This window comes from Paroedura picta, chromosome 2, assembly GCF_049243985.1.
Source record: "Paroedura picta isolate Pp20150507F chromosome 2, Ppicta_v3.0, whole genome shotgun sequence".
Lineage (NCBI taxonomy): Eukaryota > Metazoa > Chordata > Lepidosauria > Squamata > Gekkonidae > Paroedura > Paroedura picta.
Genome location: NC_135370.1, coordinates 35,967,722 through 35,987,111, shown reverse-complemented (window position 1 = coordinate 35,987,111; position 19,390 = coordinate 35,967,722). Strand labels below are relative to the sequence as shown.

General features: G+C 42.4%; 1 protein-coding gene across 1 annotated transcript in view; it reads right to left on the bottom strand.

Moving 5' to 3' along the window:
* Positions 1–19,390, bottom strand: part of SLC25A12 (solute carrier family 25 member 12) — an 82,228-nt gene that overhangs the window by 34,023 nt on the left and 28,815 nt on the right. Inside the window, exons 5-9 of the mRNA XM_077319728.1 lie at positions 17,003–17,142; positions 9,599–9,745; positions 7,813–7,951; positions 6,359–6,452; positions 5,591–5,675 (exon numbers count right to left, since the gene is read on the bottom strand). Coding sequence (XP_077175843.1) covers positions 5,591–5,675; positions 6,359–6,452; positions 7,813–7,951; positions 9,599–9,745; positions 17,003–17,142 — 605 coding nt within the window. The remainder of the gene's footprint in view (positions 1–5,590; positions 5,676–6,358; positions 6,453–7,812; positions 7,952–9,598; positions 9,746–17,002; positions 17,143–19,390) is intronic.

Below are 19,390 nucleotides of genomic sequence, written 5' to 3'. Positions count from 1 at the left end.
CGGGTCAGAGCTCACACTGGCTGTAAAAGCTCAAAACTGGCTCCCGGATATAACAAGCCGACCAAATTTAGGCTGCTATTAACAGGACTGCTTTCTGCACCTTCTGGTATTTAATTACAGGAACCAGAATGGCTCAAACATGGAGGCAGTAAACGATTCCAGTATTGGGGCAACAGATTAATAAGGTTTGGTTTGTAATGATTATGAATAAGATGACCACATAGACACAGATATGATAATCAATGCAGAAATCTGTCAAAATTTGGTTACCTTTTATGAACTACTGGAAGTGGGGAAATCCAGTTTGTACTGCATGAGAGTAGACGCTTGCATGGATTTAGAGAGCTTTTTGTATGAGCATTTGCTTGCTTTTGTCTTACATTTCTACTTCTCACTAGGCATTTTTTATAGAAATACTTCTGTTGTTTCAGCTACAGACCACTACAGTCATTGTTGAAACAGGATGTGTTTGTTGTTTAAAGTAAAAATTAATCATAAAGAATTAAAAAGTCAGGCGAAAAAGGAAGCACCATTTTCTCGCATAGAGCCGTTCAATTTAGATCTCCCATTTCTTAAGGCAGTATGAACAGAAAACAGTATTTCGTCAGCCTTTTCAGCCTTAGCGCCTTTATTTGCATTATACAAAGAAGATCCAGTTGACAAGACAAACAACAGCAGACATTAGATTAATCTCGAATTAATACCACAACTGCTCCAGCGAATCAACTGAACACACTGTAGAAATCACGCTAACTTCTCATCGTGTCAACAAAAAAGACTATAGAGTCTTATTGAATCAGAGGGATTGGTGTTCTCTAGAAAATGCCTGATATAAAATTTCTGTTGAAATTCATAAAAGGCGCAATAAAACATCATATGAACTAAAGTATTTCTATCACCAACACCACATGGGCATAGTCTATCTTCCACAGGTATCCCCCGGAACGTGCCTTCCAAAACTGCTGAAGGCATTACATTAAACCTTACCTGAGAGACGACTCTGTGCAGATTTGGACTAATTAAAATACTAATGTATTTTGCCTGGACAGGGGAGGATACCAGAGCTTGTTTCATGAGCATCAAGAATTAATTTTGGGTATTCTAACTCGGCTAGGCTTTTGTAAATACAAATACAGAGATCTCCCTCTCTGATAGAATCAGTAGGAAATCATAGTGAAATCAGAGTTCTTTAAGCTTACTGACAACTGTTCGAATCCAGCTGGAGATTTCAGATTCTGTCAACATGTACTAGTATTTTGTCAAGATACACAGAGAAAGCCTTGACTTTGTGGTGTATTTTTAAAAATGTGTACTGTGAATTTTTCCCCCTGGAATTTCCTGAGTATTCAACATTCTTTTATGTTAAGCAGGAGCAATGTAATCTCACCCATTGGGACTATGTCCTCCTTGAGGTACTCCCGATATGCACAGTCGCCATTTTGTGTGACAGGAGCCATGTCTGCACATCTTCAGTATACATTACATGAGCCCCTGATCAGCCTGGTGGTCTGTTCCCATGTACACAAGTGTGCTGTCCTTGTCCAGCCAATGTGGTGGCCATGCCTATCATGAGGGTCTCTGCTTGGTCAGATGCTCTGTAAACGTCTTGCTACTTCTCAGACATTCATGCTCAAATCAACAGAATGACCTTGCCCTCGAGCTCCAGGTATGCTCCGATACTCACACAGAGTTCCTGTCCCATTCACTTCAACCACATGCACCAAAGTCCACATCATCTGCTCAAGAGAAGTGAATGGGGCAGAACTTCTGGATGGAATAGTTCCAACACGTCTGTCCATAATCGCACACTCACAGCAAATTCCTATGCTGGGACCTACTTCCTACAGTTTTCACCTTTACTGATTGATGTGACAAGCCGACACAGAAGTCATCCAGGCATTCTATCTGCATGGTTTATTTCTTTGGGAATGTCCTGGCTCCCGCCACAAAGAACCCCTGGTAGTTTGTTTGTCAGTTTATGTATTTATTTATTATATATTTCTATACCACCCTCCCCAAAGGCTCAGGGCGGTTCACATAAAACAAAAACGATACAGATAACTTAGTTTAACAATAAGACAGTGATAACGGCAAGCAACATAGTAGAACCATAGAATAATATGAAGCATATTAAATTAACGCATACTGATAGCCCAGTGGGTTGGGCGAAACTGTAGTGGGTGCCATAGGAGGAAGGCTCAGGGGGAGGGCCCATTGCAAGTGGTGGTTCAGTTGAAATTATTGTCAAATTTTGTAGTTAGGCAGAGAATTAACAAATGGAGGAAAGTCGACACTTTCCCCCTTTCAGTTTTTCTGCATTCCATGTACCTCTGAATCCTTCCAAGTTTACTCTCTCCCTTACACTCCTCAAGAAACCCCCAGCCCCAAATGGCATGCTAATATGAGTCCCAATATTTTTTTCTCTCTTTCTGTCTGTTTTCTCTTTCCCAGTAATGGAAATATAACTTTCAGCCTATTGATGAATGTGCTGACTATCGCTGGTGGCATGCTTACGTTGAGTTGGGATATGTAAATTAGCATAATTAACGCTATGGCTTTCAGAGCATGAATATTTATAAATAGAAATCACTGTCACTGGCTTCTCTCCACAAAGCCACACTGTACACAGACAAAGGAAATCTTCCGGTGATAATGCCAGCAGCAAAGGCAAGCTTCTTTAGTCACGCCTCACAATCAAAAATGGGGTGTTAATACAAAAAATTAAAAATTAATTTCTGCCCAGTGTAGAAAGCATTACTTTCCAAAAGTCAGGCAGGCTAGCCTTCTCTATCATAAGTCTGAGGCATCCGCTGAAGGCACTGAACATGGCCGCTCTCTGTTTTCTCCTCACGGGGGAGGAGGGGATTCCAAGCTCCCAAAGGCTTCCATTTCCCCCTACTCAACATCACAGCAGTCTGGCAAGGTGGGAGGGCAACCACTCCAGACTGAGTTTACCCCCCCAATACAGCCCCCTTGCTGGAGATCTTCAGGCCGTGTTGCAAAGCTGGTCTGTCTCCCAGGGCTTCTGATGGGACTGCAGGCATCTTTGGGTGGAGGGGGGAAAGGGGGAGGCGTTATCTGGTTTTAATCTGTCACGTTTTAATAGCTATTTATAAGCCGCCTGGAGCCAAGAGATGAAAGGTGGGGCCTAAATAAATAAGTTTAAATGAAATTAAGATATATATACGGAACCTCAGGTCTAGTTTTCACATGATGTAGGGGGATTCTCAAGACCGTTTTCAGAGTACAAGTGGGATATACGGGGGGGGGCTGTGTTTTTAAATGTTTTCCTGTGGGGAGCGGGGAGAAGGTTTCTGCAAATGGAAAAGGAGCAGTCTGGATTATCCCCCTGCTATGCGATGTTTTTACTCAGCGGGAGTGTCTGCTTTTTGGGGTTTTTTACATGGGCTTTGAGAAATGGCATTCAAATGCTCAGAAGTCTTTCTAGAGCCTGCATAGACCAAGCCTAAAAAGGGGTCCTTGTCAGTTCATCCTAATCCAGTCAAAATACAAATTGATCTCTTTCCTAATGCTCAGATATTGTCTGCACAAGAAGGTCTAAGTTGGCTCAACATATAAAAGAAAACTCCACACATGCCCCAAAGCGCTCCTAGTTGGCTTTGAGCCCAAGTCCTACAAGGCAATCAGGCAGAGTTAAACAGGCCCATGGACAAAAGGTTATTTCTTAGATGCCAGAGCTGTGAAACTGAGATGCCAATGGCAGCCAAGGAGATGCCTTGAAAAGCCAAGGAATTTGTCAGCTCTGGAAAATATCTGGAGTTCTTTGTGGGTGGAGCTTGAGGGTGAGGTTTGAAAAGGGGAGGGACTTCAATGTGTGGTATAATTCCATAAAGTCCACCTTCCTAAGCAGCCATTTTCTCCAGGTGAACTGATTTCTGGCACCTGGAGGTCAGTTGTAATTCTGGGAGATCTCCAGCCACCACCTGGAGGCTGGCAATCCAACAAATAAATCAGGCATGATCACCTTTAGCTGTCCCTGTTGCTGCCCATCAGTAATCAAAGGGTTAATGCTCTTGATCATGGAATTTCCTCTTTTAGCTATTACGCCCAACAGCTAATGGAAGTTGGTCCATTCATTTTTTTATCCTTTTTTTAAAGCAAGTATATAAAAACAAATGGCCGTCATTACGTCTTCTAATAGTGAATATTTTCAGGTTGTTATGGGTTGCATGGAAGAAGCTCCTCCTTCGGTCCCCTCCCCACCCAAACTGTGCTAATGTAGCATCAAAGAAAGGATCTCTTTCCTTGAGCTTCCATTGACTTTCTAACTTATATGTTGGCTGGATATCTTTCCCTAGTTCACGTGATCTCCTTTGTGGGAAAGCTGAGTCAGGTCCAAGTCATGTTAAATGTTTAATCATTCCCAAAGAACAAGAGTTTCCAGGAAGACTTTCTCAGTAGGCAGCAATTTACAAATGCTGGAGGGGGGGGGGGACAACCACCCCCGTAAACTAATTTTTCCATCCAAGTTCCATTTACTTTAACAGGACGACTCTAATGCAGTATTTCCCAACAGCCAATGTCAAAATGAGGGTTAGTGCCCTCCAGTTGCCATGGAAACAAGGCCTAACAACGATCCAACAAAAGAGGCAAAATTCAATAATCAGTCTAGCCAAACTGTCCTGGTCAATCTCCATGAACAATAATTAGTCTTAACAAATCTTTCATGTTCTGATTGTTAAAAAAAAAGTAACAAAGAAAGACTGTTATTAGGCAACAGAAGGGACATCTTGAAATACCAGACAAGTTAATTTTGAAGAGGAGCTTCAATACAAAACAATACAGATAACGTAATCATTTGCAAAACACTGACATCTGCATACACAGACTCCTAAAATAATTTGACAGAAGACAGAATTTTATCTTCCTCAACCATCAATATCTGGCAGGTTGATTCAAATCATGCAAATGTCTAGATTTGTTTCAGGTAGATTTCTTTTTCTAAAGCCAGCTCTCGATTTTAACACAGCAAACAAACAAACGCAGCCATCTTGAACATCAGGAAGTGACCCAACTCCTTTTCTTATGATTGGGAGTGACATCCTTTTGATCGCTTTGGACTGCAATAGATTTGGTTACCAAGATCCAGACCCAAAAGGCCTGGTCACCACCATCCAGACCCAAGACATGCGGTCACCACCATCCAGGTGCATCCCAAAATGTTTTCTGATCTTCCTTTTAGATAGCTACTCCCACCAAACCCTCAAAGTGCCCTTTTTACAGTCTTCTGCTGTAACTCCCACTGTTTGGTGGGAGTTGTTAGATGAGCTCAGGAAAGGTAGGAAATAGGAATGTGTGTGGACCAGAGGCAATTCCCCTTCCATCAAACCAGGCTTTGTTACTTAAAATAGCTTGAAAATAAATTTGGGGAGGAATCAAAGGGTTGAATTTTGAAAGAGAGATTTCACCCTAGGGCGCGCACACACAAACCTGTGGACCAAAGAAACTATAAATGTGCATTTCATAACTGTCTTTCAGTAGGAATAATGTAACTTCAGAAGACCAGGCTTTCAGCATCTACCACATATTTTTTAGAATTGTGCAGTTTTTATATTTTGAGGATTCCTACCTGCCTCTGGAGTTCTGCTAAGTTGTAAGGCAATGCCCCTTCGGCCAAGGGTGCTATTCTCTCAATGTCAGCCAGCGTTAAGCGTCTGTATACAAGATCATGGAAAAGGAATTTTTGTTACATGTAACAAGCAGGGGGCAAAGAATCGTGGGAATTCAACAGGCAAGTCCAGACATACAAGGTTGCCAGATGCCCACTAGGTCCTGGATCCCTCACTGGCACTCCCCATTCCCCATCAGTGTATCACACAATGCTCTAGGAATTCCTCTAATATCTATGATCTTTACCACAGAGTTCTGGAGAAATCCTAGAGTATCAGATGACAGTTGTGGTCACACAGCCCAAAGTCATGTGGTGGCATCACATAATGCTGTTTCATTGGGTCGCCACCCCTCCAGCCTTCTGCCAGTTGCAAGCATTGGACATTTGCAAGCACTCTTTAGCACACTGCTTCCATAGGCAGTGTTTTGCCACACACACACACTGGATCCAAAATGCTCTATGATATCCTATTTCCAGGAGTCCCAACTCCCCAGGAGCAGGTTTTGGGGAGAGGGATGGTTGCTGCAGAAGGCAGAAGCCATGAAAGTCATGCTCCATGAGTGGAAGTTATTGCACCAGTGGAAATGCAGTATTGGATCAAACCAGCGGGGAATAGAAACTCTAGCTCACATGTTATATTTCAGTCTGCAGTTGTTGGTGTTTGTTTTAAATCCATGTAGGAAGAATAACTAAGAAATATTAATATGAAAGGTAGGTTATCATTACCCTGTAGCATTGTACAAGTCAGCCAGCTGATACAGAATATCTATTTCCAAAGGTGTAATTTGTCCAAATTTGATCGCAGATTGAGAGAATTCCTCTGTTTTTAAAGAAAAGGATAGAAGGATAGAAAGTAACCTGACTGAGCATAATGATTTATAATTTTTAATACACACTTAACCACAGGTGAAGCCTTAGGGAAGTAAGAGCCAAACCTCTAAGTCAGTCTTTCTCAACTAGGGTTTCATAAAACTCTGGGGTTTCTTGACAGCCCTGGAAGGGTTTTCTGAATGGATGGGAGTTAATCAATTTCGTATATATATATTTTTTTAATTTTTTAAACATTTATCAGCGGATATGACCATATAAGGCCACATCAACCCCCTCACCCCTCCCAAAATGGCCAATGATGGGCCTGGAGGGGGTGGGAAGGGGAGGGGCCCCATGTGGGCGTGTACACAGCTTTGCTTCCCAACCATATTCTGCACCATCATGACATTTCTGGGGTGTTTCTCAATAGAAAAAAAGTTGAGAAAGGCTGCCTCTAAGAGAAAGGAGACCATCAATTGTGGAACAAGAAGCCAATTGAATCTTTCGTTTTAGCTGGGGAAGTTTCAACTATTATCACAAACCAATATGAGCCAAGAGGAAAGGCGGGATATAAAGATTTTGTTAAATAAAATGCACCAAATGGAATATAAGCCACTATTCATTGAAAGAGTCAAAACAGGAATGCTGTGAAAAAGACTGAAGCCTCACCTTCATGCCTGCAACCCAGCCAGCTTCAACAAAACTCCTTGAACATTTATCAGTTTTGTCTCCAAAGCAAACAGGGTGTAGACAGCTTAAACCCAATTACAACTGGTCTGCAGATCAGGCAAGCACTCACTTAAATATCACCTCCAGCACATCTCTCTGTACATTTTATTTATTTATTTGAAATGGTTTTTACACTGCCTTTCCACCATGGTCCACAAGGGGCTGATTGTAGCAAACATTAAAACATTTGAGCAATTAAAAATATGGTTAGTATAAAATAATTTAATGAAAAACACACAACACTAGAAGGAGAGCCAATAACCAATGCAGGGGTGCAGTGAACAAAACAAAAAAGTCTACACTCACTGGGAGATATGTGTGTGTGAATGAGAGAGAGGAAGAGAGATGGATGAATCTCCCTGGCAAAGGAGTTTCAAAGTTTTGGTATCATGACAGAGAAAGCCCCCCTCCCCCTCTGGTTGCCACCAGCCTAGAGGGCAAAGCGTAGCAGCACCCGAAGTGGGGCCTCTAAGAATGTCTAGAATTACGGATAGGTTCATATGGGAGAAGGCATTGGCAAAATAGCGACCTAATTTGGTGGTATGTGCCTTAGGCAGGAGGAAGGTCTCTTGGAGAATGGCTGGATCCACTCCACTATCACCCCCTTTAGTGATCGCAGTTCATGACATGCACTGTTTTACCTTTTGTGACTTCCACGTCTTTCCTAGCTCCTCCTATGAGGCTGTATATCTTTCGAACAAGCTCCATGTTGTTCAACAAGGCGTTAAAAGCATTGAAATAGGAAAAGCTGACTTGGTGTGAAATAGATCCACCTGCAGCCTAGGTTGAAAAAGAAAAGGGGGGGGGGGAGAGAAATTGCTTTATATAGGCTTCATTATAGTTCGAAGTACAATAAAGATAGCCTGCACTCTGCTACATCAGTTCTTTTATTTGACCAGTCAATAGAACATCAAGACATTAAGACCAGGGGTTTATGTAACTTAGAAAATCCATCTGTCACCTCCCCAGAGAAACTGCTTGAGGCGGTGTACAAAGTATAACCTGCTTTATGCCAATAAAGGTATTGCATGTGTGTGTGTGTATAAAATATAATAATAAAAACAAACTACAAGAGCTGTTAACTATTACAAATCTCATGAAACTGTTCTCAAGCTAGAATCACACAATAGAAATGATGTCAAAAAGATCAACCTCTCAATTAAGTGGGTAAAAAGGAACATTTTGGCCTAGTTCCTAAAGGGCATTAGGGTAGACACCAGGCAGGCCCCAAGAAGTGCCCGCAAGGGCTGCCAGGTCCCTCTTGGCCATGGGTTGGGGTAGGGATGCTAGATCCAGGCTGGGAAATTCATGAGGATTGAAAGATGGAGCCTGGGGAGGCCAAGGACCACAGTGGGGTACAATGCCAAAGAGTCCACACTCCAAAGCATCTGTTTTTCTCCAGAGGAAGATCTGTGTAGTCTAGAGATGAGCTGTAATTCCAGGGGATTCCCAGGTCCAAGCAGGAGACTGACATCCCTAGTCATCACCACTAAAAAGGCCGTGTCTTTGGTTGCCACCTACATTAGCTTTAAAGGTGGGGCAGAGACAGCACAGCTTCTGAGGAAGATCTTAACTAGTGGACTGGACCATATGACATACAATTGGTTCTTGAAGTACCTTGGCCCATTTAAGGGCTGAAAGGTAAGAACCAGCACTTTGAATTGTGCACAGAAACACAGAGTCAGCATAGCTCTTTCAGTCCGGGCTGAAATTAAACAACAGTAATCCTGACAGGAAGCTGTGCGCAGACCAGAAATTATAGCAGACGACGTGAATTACCGAATAACTATGGGTTTTGAGGCATTTCCACTGATCTCCTTCTTACAAAGGATCTTGAAAGAGAAGACAAGTTTTCTGAGTCTGATGGATGCCCTCAAGTATTCTGCTTGGCAATACTGTCTGAAAAAAATCCAGCAGGGCTCCAATAGCCTGCATTTTTTCCCTCTCAATAGGAAAGGATCCATCTATCCATCTATCCACCCATCCATCCATCCATCATCTGTCTCTCTCTCTCTGAGCATGTGCAAAACATCTGCCATCCTAAATGTGTTCAACAATACTGGATTCATTCAGCATTTCTCAAAGGCCTTAAGGCAACCCTAAATGCTCTGCTGAACTGGAACGCTGTTCTACTTGGAGGAGAGCACAGGACAGATCTAATGTCTTTCTGCAGTGAACAAAACAGAATGAAAACATTGGCTGCACACAGCCTTTAGGGGCTAATTGTGTTATTGAAAGTAAAGCCTTCCCCAAGTACTGGAAGAATGATTCTGTCTTCTGGTTTATAATAGTTGAAAACCCTACAATTGCAGCAAAATCATCATCCCTGTATAATGTACAGTGCTGAATTCCCAATATCGGAAGACAGATATTTCTATCTGGTCAAGAGCTAAGGGCAATTGGAGTCCAAGGTTTCTTGCCACCTACCGAGACTAAGTTTTCTTCCACAAAAGGTGTGAGCATGTGGGATCGAATGGTGACCATGATGTCGCTGAAATCCAAACCGGTAATCATGCCGGTTTTGTTTTTATCTTTCAGTGCAAACGCTTGCCGGGCATGTTCAAGCTGCAACTCCTGAAAAAAGAAAAGAAAAGAAAAAGATACAGGCAGTGGATGCTACAAGCATGTCTGCTGTAACAGTTCACAAGATCTATTAGTACCATTCACTGTTAAACCAAATGCAGGAAGGACTAGATTTTTGCACAGTCCTTCAAAATTGCTACCGCCAAAGCTACCTACCTCTGGCAGGTGGTACAGATCAACTGAAAGAGCCATGGCTGAAAAGAAGGACTCTTGACCTCCTATTGCACACAAGATTCAACCCCTTGCCAAAAAAAGCAATGAAGTATCTCATGTCAGAAACTGGTGAGATGTTTAGCTGAGTTTAAAGCCATTTATAGTCTATTCAATATTTGGTGTCCTATTCAGTATTTCATGAGCCTCTTGTGGCGCAGAGTGGAAAGGCAGCAGACATGCAGTCTGAAAGTTCTGCCCATGAGGCTGGGAGTTCGATCCCAGCAGCCGGCTCAAGGTTGACTCAGCCTTCTATCCTTCCGAGGTTGGTAAAATGAGTACCCAGCTTGCTGGGGGGTAAATGGTAATGACTGGGGAAGGCACTGGCAAGGCCACCCTGTATTGAGTCTGCCATGAAAACGCTAGAAGGCATCACCCCAAGGGTCAGACATGACCCGGTGCTTGTACAGGGAATACCTTTACCTTTACCTATTCAGTATTTCAGTCTGGAGGTATAAAGACGTGGGGGAACGACCTAAAAATTGAGAGGGGGGATAGGTGCTAGAGAGATGGGGAATAAGGGCTGTAGTGGAACACAAAAACCCAAGAAAGATGGCCTTTCCTCATATTGCATCTATTTTGATTTCTCTCCCACATTTCTGTTTTTTCAAAAATTTCTCCCCTTGTGGCTTCACAATGTCTACAGGTATAAACATTCCTGGCCCGCCCAAAGAATGAACTGATCAGCAGATGAATTTAGGAAGAACAAGCCATTACAAGAAAATGTTCATGATTTACACTTGTTACAAATTTCATTTTCTTGGCACGGAATTTAATTTAGTTTGGCACAGAACTTTCCCCCCTTAGGGTTAATGTTGGGAGGAGAAGGTAGCAGTGCATATGTAGCCTTAATCACGTGTTAAAATCTTTAACCCAAACACTGTGTTGGATTACACGGCAAGCAAGTCGAGACCAACAGCAGCCATGCTGGATCAGAACAGTGGTCCTTCTAGCTCTGTGGTTCCCAATGTGGACTGTAATTCCCTCCTGAGGGGGATTACCTATGGGGGGGTGTTTGAGATGGGTCATTCAACCACATTGTTCACTTATATATGATTGACCAGGCTATGGCACCATGCCTGCAAATGGCAGTCCAAATTTCTACCTCTGCATAGCGCTGAATTCTGGTAGAAACTATTGGAACTTTTAGCAAACAGAGCTCTAGTCAGACCAGCATGCCGAATTTTGAGAAACTGTTGCCACCACGTTTTTGTCTCATTTTTCGGGTTTTTGACAGTAATTCCTTAACATAATAGTACAAAGTGTGACATTTATTTTTCTGTGTTCTTGGTTACTGAACTAGAAATACACTTGGTAGCTACAGAATTGTAACTTTTTTGTAATAGTCTGCCCAATATTAATTTATCTAGATTATAAAGGACTTAAAATGTCTTGGTAACTGTTGACAAAATTTTTTTAAAAACCTTTAAAAAGGTTTAGGAGGTAAGAGAAAATAGTTGGGTAACTGCTGGAAAATTTAGGGTTTAAATAATAAAAAATTCAATAGTAAGAGGAAAAACTATGATAAATAAATATAAATATTTAGGAGAAATCTGAGTATATATATTTTTAATTGAAAATAGACAGACCTATATAAAGAAAACGTAACATATTGTTTTTATTCATAATTACAGTAATAAAATGAATGAAAAAAGTATTAAGGTAAAGGTAAAGGTATCCCCTGTGCAAGCACCGAGTCATGTCTGACCCTTGGGGTGACGCCCTCTAGCGTTTTCATGGCAGACTCAATACGGGGTGGTTTGCCAGTGCCTTCCCCAGTCATTACCGTTTACCCCCCAGCAAGCTGGGTACTCATTTTACCGACCTCGGAAGGATGGAAGGCTGAGTCAACCTTGAGCCGGCTGCTGGGATCGAACTCCCAGCCTCATGGGCAAAGTTTTCAGACGGCTGCCTTACTACTCTGCGCCACAAGAGGCTCTAAAAAGTATTAAAAGGGGGCAATAAATTAAAATCTTCCTTTAAGCTCCAGCCATTCTTTTTCTTAAATGTTTCGGTCTTCCCAAAGTAACAGGATTAACCTGTTAATAAGTATTATCCAGTATTCATTGATAACTTATTGTATTTTCAGATACATATTCCCAATCAAACATTATTCTGTGAGTAAATGAATTATATCAATCTTTTCAATATGTAACAATTTTGTACAATAATTTCTTCAAAAAATATACCCAGATTTTCTCACACACACACCACTGTGCCAAACTAAATTTTCTCACACACCACACACCCCCTCAATTTCCCTTCAATTTTCAGATGCTGAGGAGGCTGGGTGGTAAAGGAATAGCTACAAAATCACATGAAGAAGAGTTGGTTCTTATATGCCGCTTTTCTCTACCCGAAGCAGTCTCAAAGAGGCTTACAGTCGCCTTCCCTTTCCTCTCCCCACAACAGACACCCTGTGAGGGAAGTGAGGCTGAGAGAGCCCTGATATTACTGAAGAAGAAGAGTTGGTTCTTATATGCCACTTTTCCCTACCCGAAGGAGGCTCAAAGCGGCTTGCAGTTGCCTTCCCTTTCCTCTCTCCACAACAGACACCCTGTGAGGTGGATGAGGCTGAGAGAGCCCTGATATTACTGAAGAAGAAGAGTTGGTTCTTATATGCCGCTTTTCCCTATCCGAAGGAGGCTCAAGGCGGCTTACAGTTGCCTTCCCTATCCTCTCCCCACAATAGACACCCTGTGAGGGGGGTGAGGCTGAGAGAGCCCTGATATTACTGAAGAAGAAGAGTTGGTTCTTATAGAGAGCCAGTTTGGTGTCGTGGTTAGGAATGCGGACTTCTAATCTGGCAAGCCGGGTTCGATTCTGCACTCCCCCACATGCAGCCAGCTGGGTGACCTTGGGCTCGTCACGGCACTGATAAAACTGCTCTGACCGGGCAGTGATATCAGGGCTCTCTCAGCCTCACCCACCTCACAGGGTGTCTGTTGTGGGGAGAGGAAAGGGAAAGCGACTGTAAGCCGCTTTGAGCCTCCTTAGGTAGGGAAAAGCGGCATATAAGAACCAACTCTTCTTCTTCTTCTTCTTCTTCTTCTTCTTCTTATATGCCGCTTTTCTCTACTCGAAGGAGGCTCAAAGCGGCTTACAGTTGCCTTCCCTATCCTCTCCCCACAAGAGACACCCTGTGAGGGGGGTGAGGCTGAGAGAGCCCTGATATTACTGCTTAGTCAGAACAGCTTTATCAGCGCTGTAGCGAGCCTAAGGTCTCCCAACTGGCTGTATGTGGGGGAGTGCAGAATCCAACCCAGCATGCCAGATTAGAAGTCCGTGCTCCTAACCACTACACCAAACATGGAACTGAAGTCAACATTTAAGAAATTGTACCAAGACTTTTGGTTACAAAAGGAAACTTCTGATCACTATCATGCCCTATAGCAGCGATCCCCAACCTGTGGGCCGCGGACCACATGTGGTCCATCGACTAACTGGAGGTAGGCCGCGAAGGGCGCCTTCTCCCCTCCCCCGGCCCTTTACTTCATCCCCCCCCGGCCCTTTACAACACACTTCGGGTGTCATTGTCTCCCATCACTCCCAGATGGGACTATCTCGTTGCAGAGAAACAAGCTCAGGATTCCCATTGATTTGTCATTGTCATGAGTTAAAATTTCCATGAAAATAAAATGTTCCTTATGTTCATTGTTGTGGCGTGTCTGTATCTTATTTTGAAGGGATGTTTAAACATTACCATAGCGATCAGAGAGCGTTAGGGCAGTGGTTGAGAGTAGAGGAGTAAACTACCCCCCCCAGGCCTCAGTAAAATTGTCAAGCGTTGAGTGGTCCCCGGTGATAAAAAGGTTGGGGACCACTGCCCTATAGAGTGGACAGTGGTTAAGGAGCTACTTGTTACATTTCTATTTGGTGGAATGTTTAGTTATCCAGCTTCTCTCCAAGGAAATAAATTGTGCTCAGATTACTAAATATGTGGATTTAAGAATCCTGCTCACTGACTTTAAACCAGACACCGGGAAACTGTTATCACTTCATCAATTTGCTAAATAGTGAAGCAGTTACCAGATATGGTAAGTAGCATTCCTGCTAAACGACGATCAGACTTTGAAAAGCTGGCCATCACTGTATCAAGTAAATCAATTTAAATCAAACCAATCAGTACATCATTTTAAAATTAAACTAAAAAGGTTTAGTTGATTTTGAATACATGTCCCATCAATTGCCACTGCTTTGAGTTTTATTGTTATGTCATTATTTCTTTTGCCCATCCTGATCGGCCATATAAACTTTTCTGAGTGGGTCATGCAAATCCCTACTTTGAATTATGCTTTTTATAGAGTAGAGTAGGGGGCACTTAGAGCCTCTTGTGGCGCCGAGTGGTAAGCGGCAGAAATGCTGTCTGAAGCTGTCTATCCATGAGGTTGGAAGTTCGATCCCAGCAGCTGGCTCAAGGTTGACTCAGCCTTCCATCCTTCCGAGGTCAGTAAAATAAGTACCCAGCTTGCTGGGGGGTAAATGGTAATGACTGGGGAAGGCACTGGCAAACCACCCCGTATTGAGTCTGCCATGAAAACGCTGGAGGGCGTCACCCCAAGGGTCATACATGACTCGGTGCTTGCACAGGGGATACCTTTACCTTTACCTTTAGGGGGCACTGGGGATAAGTTTACAGAACCAAGGGAGCAGTGACCCACAACAGTTGGGAACCATGAATCTAGCTGAACTGCCCGTTTCACGTCCTCTGAAAGGTGTACATGCAGGGAATGAGGACTAGAGCCTGCCATCTTCTTGTCTGCCTCCCAGGGCCTACATGAAGGTTCCATTTAGACCTTCTGGCTATTGGTGGACATCTGCCATTAATGTGTCTAATCCTCTTTTAAAGCTTACTAAATTAGTGGCCATCATTACGACCCTAACCGTAAATTCCAGACATCAGCTGGTCTTTGAGTGAAGAAATACCTCTTTTGACTATCCTAATCTGTCATACATCAACTTCCATGGGTGCACTGTAAGTTCTAGCATTAGAGGAGAGGGAGAATTTTCTCTCTCTATTCAGTTCTAGCATTAAGAGGAGATGGAGAATTTTTTCCTCTATTCAGCTCCTTTCACCCAAGCACTATTCTAAAAACATACATCATGCCTTCCCTTAGTCACTTCTTCTCTAAACTAAAAATGCTCACATTTTGTCACATTTCCCTGTTGGATAATATTCCACAAGTTCTGAAAAATAATGGTATCTTTTGTGAGATAGGGTTCTGTAGGCAGTAACCCAAATGGACTATAAATCTGTTTGTGAGCATCTCAATTCTATTTTTTCCAACTCCTTTCCTAATTATTATCCACAGCATAAAATTTGCCCCTATTACTGCAGCCACACACTAAGTCAACATTTTGACTGAGTTTTCCCCAAGAATCCTAGGATTTCTTCCTTGGATAGACAATGCCAGCTCAGGTTCTACTGGCATTTAAAGTTAGGATTCTTTGTTCCACTTATTTACCCTGACTTTCATTTATCATGCTGTCATACTTCTGGAGCTCCTTGCAATCTGTTTTAATTTTCCCCATTCTGAATGATTCAGGATAATCTAGAAGCATGGCTACCACAGCTCAGCATTCCATATCCTTTATGAACAATTTAAAAAGCACCAGAGTGCTCTCTTCATTGGTCACCAAGGAACTCATTACTGAATGACTTTCCTTGCAAAGCCTGCCCATTTACTCTCAGTCCTCATCATCCTAATCCACATCACCTTATCCTATCACAGCTAAATTTACACCAGGGAAGCCTTTCTCAATTTTTGTACTCTTAAAAAATCCCAGAAACATTCTTCAGACTTCAAGAAACCCCAGAAGTGGCACAATCACACAGAATATTGTTGGGAACCATAAATGTGTACATGTCCGCCCAGGGCCCGCCCCTTCTCACCTTCTCCAGGCCTATCATTGGCCATTGGAGGAACAGGTTGACATGATCATGTATGGTCATATCCCAAAAAATTTAAAACAAAATTTTAAAATAAATTAAAAATTAAGTTCCATGCATTCAATGGAGGAACAAGATTCGAGTCCAACAGCACCTTAGAAACCAACAAGATTCCCAAGGTATTTGAGAGTCAACACCCCCTTTGTCAAAACCAGTAATTCTTTAGCTGTCCTTCTGTACTTTTCGTTGTCAAATGGATACAACACCTACCATCCAGGCTAAATTCTCGCTTTTGTGTTCTTTGTTTAACATTTTTAGCTGGCTGCTTCTAACGTTCTCCTTTTACCTGTTGTCTTGTCATCTTACACTGGGCTTGCCAGAAACTTTCCTCTTCCTCCTCCTTTAAAAAAACACAGTAAGCCTTCTTGCCTTCTATGGATTTCCTGACTGTGTTCATTCTTAAATTTGGTAGCACACTCTGTACTCTGACACTTATTTTATCTGATTGTCTATAATTGTGGGGGGCTCCACAGCTGACCCGCCTCACCCGCTCCAAGGCGGAAGGGAAGGAAGTGCGCTCTGCTGCTTGCCCCGCCTCCATCGCGGGACTTTTACAGAATGCGGCGGGACGTGGGACAATTATATCGAAAGTTTGAGTGTCCCGCAAAAAGCCATATGGTCACCATATGGTAGATGGGAATTTTATCTCTTCTATATGAACTGAACACATTACCCATTCAGCAAGAGAAGGAAAATTCGGTGATTTTTTAAAATTTCATGTGGCTTCTTGTAGGCCTGGTAGGTTCCCTGGCGAGCAAAACTTTAAAACTGGTCACTACAAGTACAAACCTGATTTTGCGACACTGGTTCAGGCATGCACATCTTTATTTTTATAATTCGGGCATCAGCAAGCTACCCCTACCATGATTCTGTGGAATGGGCATCCACACAACACCTCTTCATTACATACATTAAGACATACAATGTGTGGGCATAAAGAGACTCACACAGGGAAAGTAACTGCAGCTGTATTTTGATTAGCCAATCTTCAGCTTGGCATGACGTAAATCAATTCATAGCAAGTTCAACAGCATTAATGAGGCACAAGAAAGAAAATCGTTATCATAACAAAAATATAAAGAACTGACCTGTAAAAATTGAGTGAATTCTGAATAAGTCAGGTGTTTCTTTCTATTGTGTCCAAAGTGCAATCGGATAAACTCACAGTCCCAATTAAAAGGGATGTGGTGATGAATAATGGTCTGCCCAAATATTTCTTTTACGTTTTCTTTGGGAGGAAACAAAAGAAAAAAATTAAGTTTATTAGAAAAAGAAAATACTTCAAGCCCAGCTTCACATTCTTCTAACAGGAAAAAATATACTTAAGAAAAGCCCGTCAAACAGATAAACCTTTATGTTACAGACCTGTTTATACTGCAAAAAAGCCAACAACAACACTTTGGTTACAAAAAGATCTCAACACTACTTGTGTATTAATACTATGTAGATCTTCACAATCCATGATTTTGCCTTATTCAGTTTTAATTAAGAAGCAATTTATTTCTTTCATGACAAATACCTGGTACTTTGCATGCTGATATAAAATCAATGGTGAGTTTCTTGATTCTACGTCGTGTTAAATTAAGACCTTATTGAAAGGCAATGAATGCCTACATTTCTGGATAGCACAATATTCCTCAGACTATGCACAGTGTGATTGAGACTTGATTATTACATTCACACTTGTCTGAATGCAACTATTAAAGATAGGGATACGGCATGCCATCCAAGGAGTGTCATTACCATCACAGAAAAACACATTAACTATTTCAAGATCATGACCAAAAATATGACCCTGAAGGAGAACATCTTAACCACGCAAAAGTGCCCAATTATACTAATGTTTAAAATGCTCTCAAGGATGCGGTATTCGGTCTATTCAGACAATAGATACCAGTGACCTGCTAAGTGTACTACGGGTGTGTTCCTCTTATCTGGTCCCTATTGGGAGGAGACAGCCACAATACATACCCAGCCGCCGGCATTGCAGAAATGAAAATGGGGACATGACTATGACCTCTGTATGTCACCAAATGGGCCTCCCCTGGGAACCCCCCCCACCTCCCCACAACAAATGCTGCAACCAGGCTACACCTGGAGATTACACTGGTGCACTAAGATGGGTTAATGCTTTTAATGCTATTACTGAGATGGTCACTCTTAATGTTTGTCCAGTTTTAAAGTTAATGTGCTTTTGTTTGTTCCTATTGCTTCTGTAAACCGTCCTGAGCTGCTACGGAGGGCAGTATATAATAAATTGAATCAATAAATAACAACAACAACATGGATCAGTGGTAGAGCCTTATCTCTCATTGTGCCTTTATTTCACACTGCTGGAAATTTTGCTTAATAGGGTACATTCAGTTATTCTTTAATTGTGTATTCTCCACTGTCTGCTGCTTTGCAACTGTACTGCATACAGTGTAAAATACTATGTTCTTCTGGAGAGGGCAAGCTGCCATACATACATTGAGAATGCACAGTTACCGAATTTATATTCCCTGTAAACCACTCTGAGCTGCAAGAGAGAGCAGTATATAAATGCATAAATAAATAAATAAAATAAAGATACTACATGGTTCCCCTAGCTAACCACTACACAGGTTCAGACCTGCTTAGTTCCCTCAGGATGGCTGCTTAAACCTGTTTCCCTTAAACAGAGGAGTACACAAACATACATAATAACAGTGTGTGTGGATGAGATTTCGGGGTACTTGTGGCCTGTAAGCTAAATATGAGCAGACAGTGTAATGCGACAATAAAGAAGGCAAATGCAGTCTTGGGCTGTATCAACAGAGGCATCACATCAAAATTGCAAGTAGGCCACATTAGTCAGATCACACCTGTATGCAGTTCTGGAGGCCTCACTTCAAAAAGGATGTGGACAAAATTGAGAGCAACAAGGATGTGCCAGGGCCAGGGGACCAAGCCCCATGAGGAAAGGCTGAGGGATTGGGAATGTTCAGTCTGGAGAAGAGGAGGTTGAGAGGGGACAGGATTGTTATCTTTTAAGTATTTGAAAGGTTGTTACTTAGAAAAGAGCCTCTTGTGGAGCAGAGTGGTAAGGCAGCAGTCATGCAGTCTGAAAGCTCTGCCCATGAGGCTGGGAGTTCAATCCCAGCAGCCAGCTCAGGGTTGACTCAGCCTTCCACCCTTCCGAGGTCGGTAAAATGAGTACCCAGCTTGCTGGGGGGTAAACGGTAATGACTGGGGAAGGCACTGGCAAACCACCCCGTATTGAGTCTGCCATAAGAACGCTGGAGGGCGTCACCCCAAGGGTCAGACATGACTCGGTGCTTGCACAGGGGATACCTTTACCTTTACCTTTACTTAGAAGAATGTAGGGAGCGTTTCCTTCTGGCAGGATAGGACCCGCAGTAAGCAGTTTAAACTACATGTAGAAAAGTATCAGCTAGATATTAGGGGGGAAACCCTGCTCTGAATCCTCAGTTCTATTGAACTGCTTCCCTTAAAAC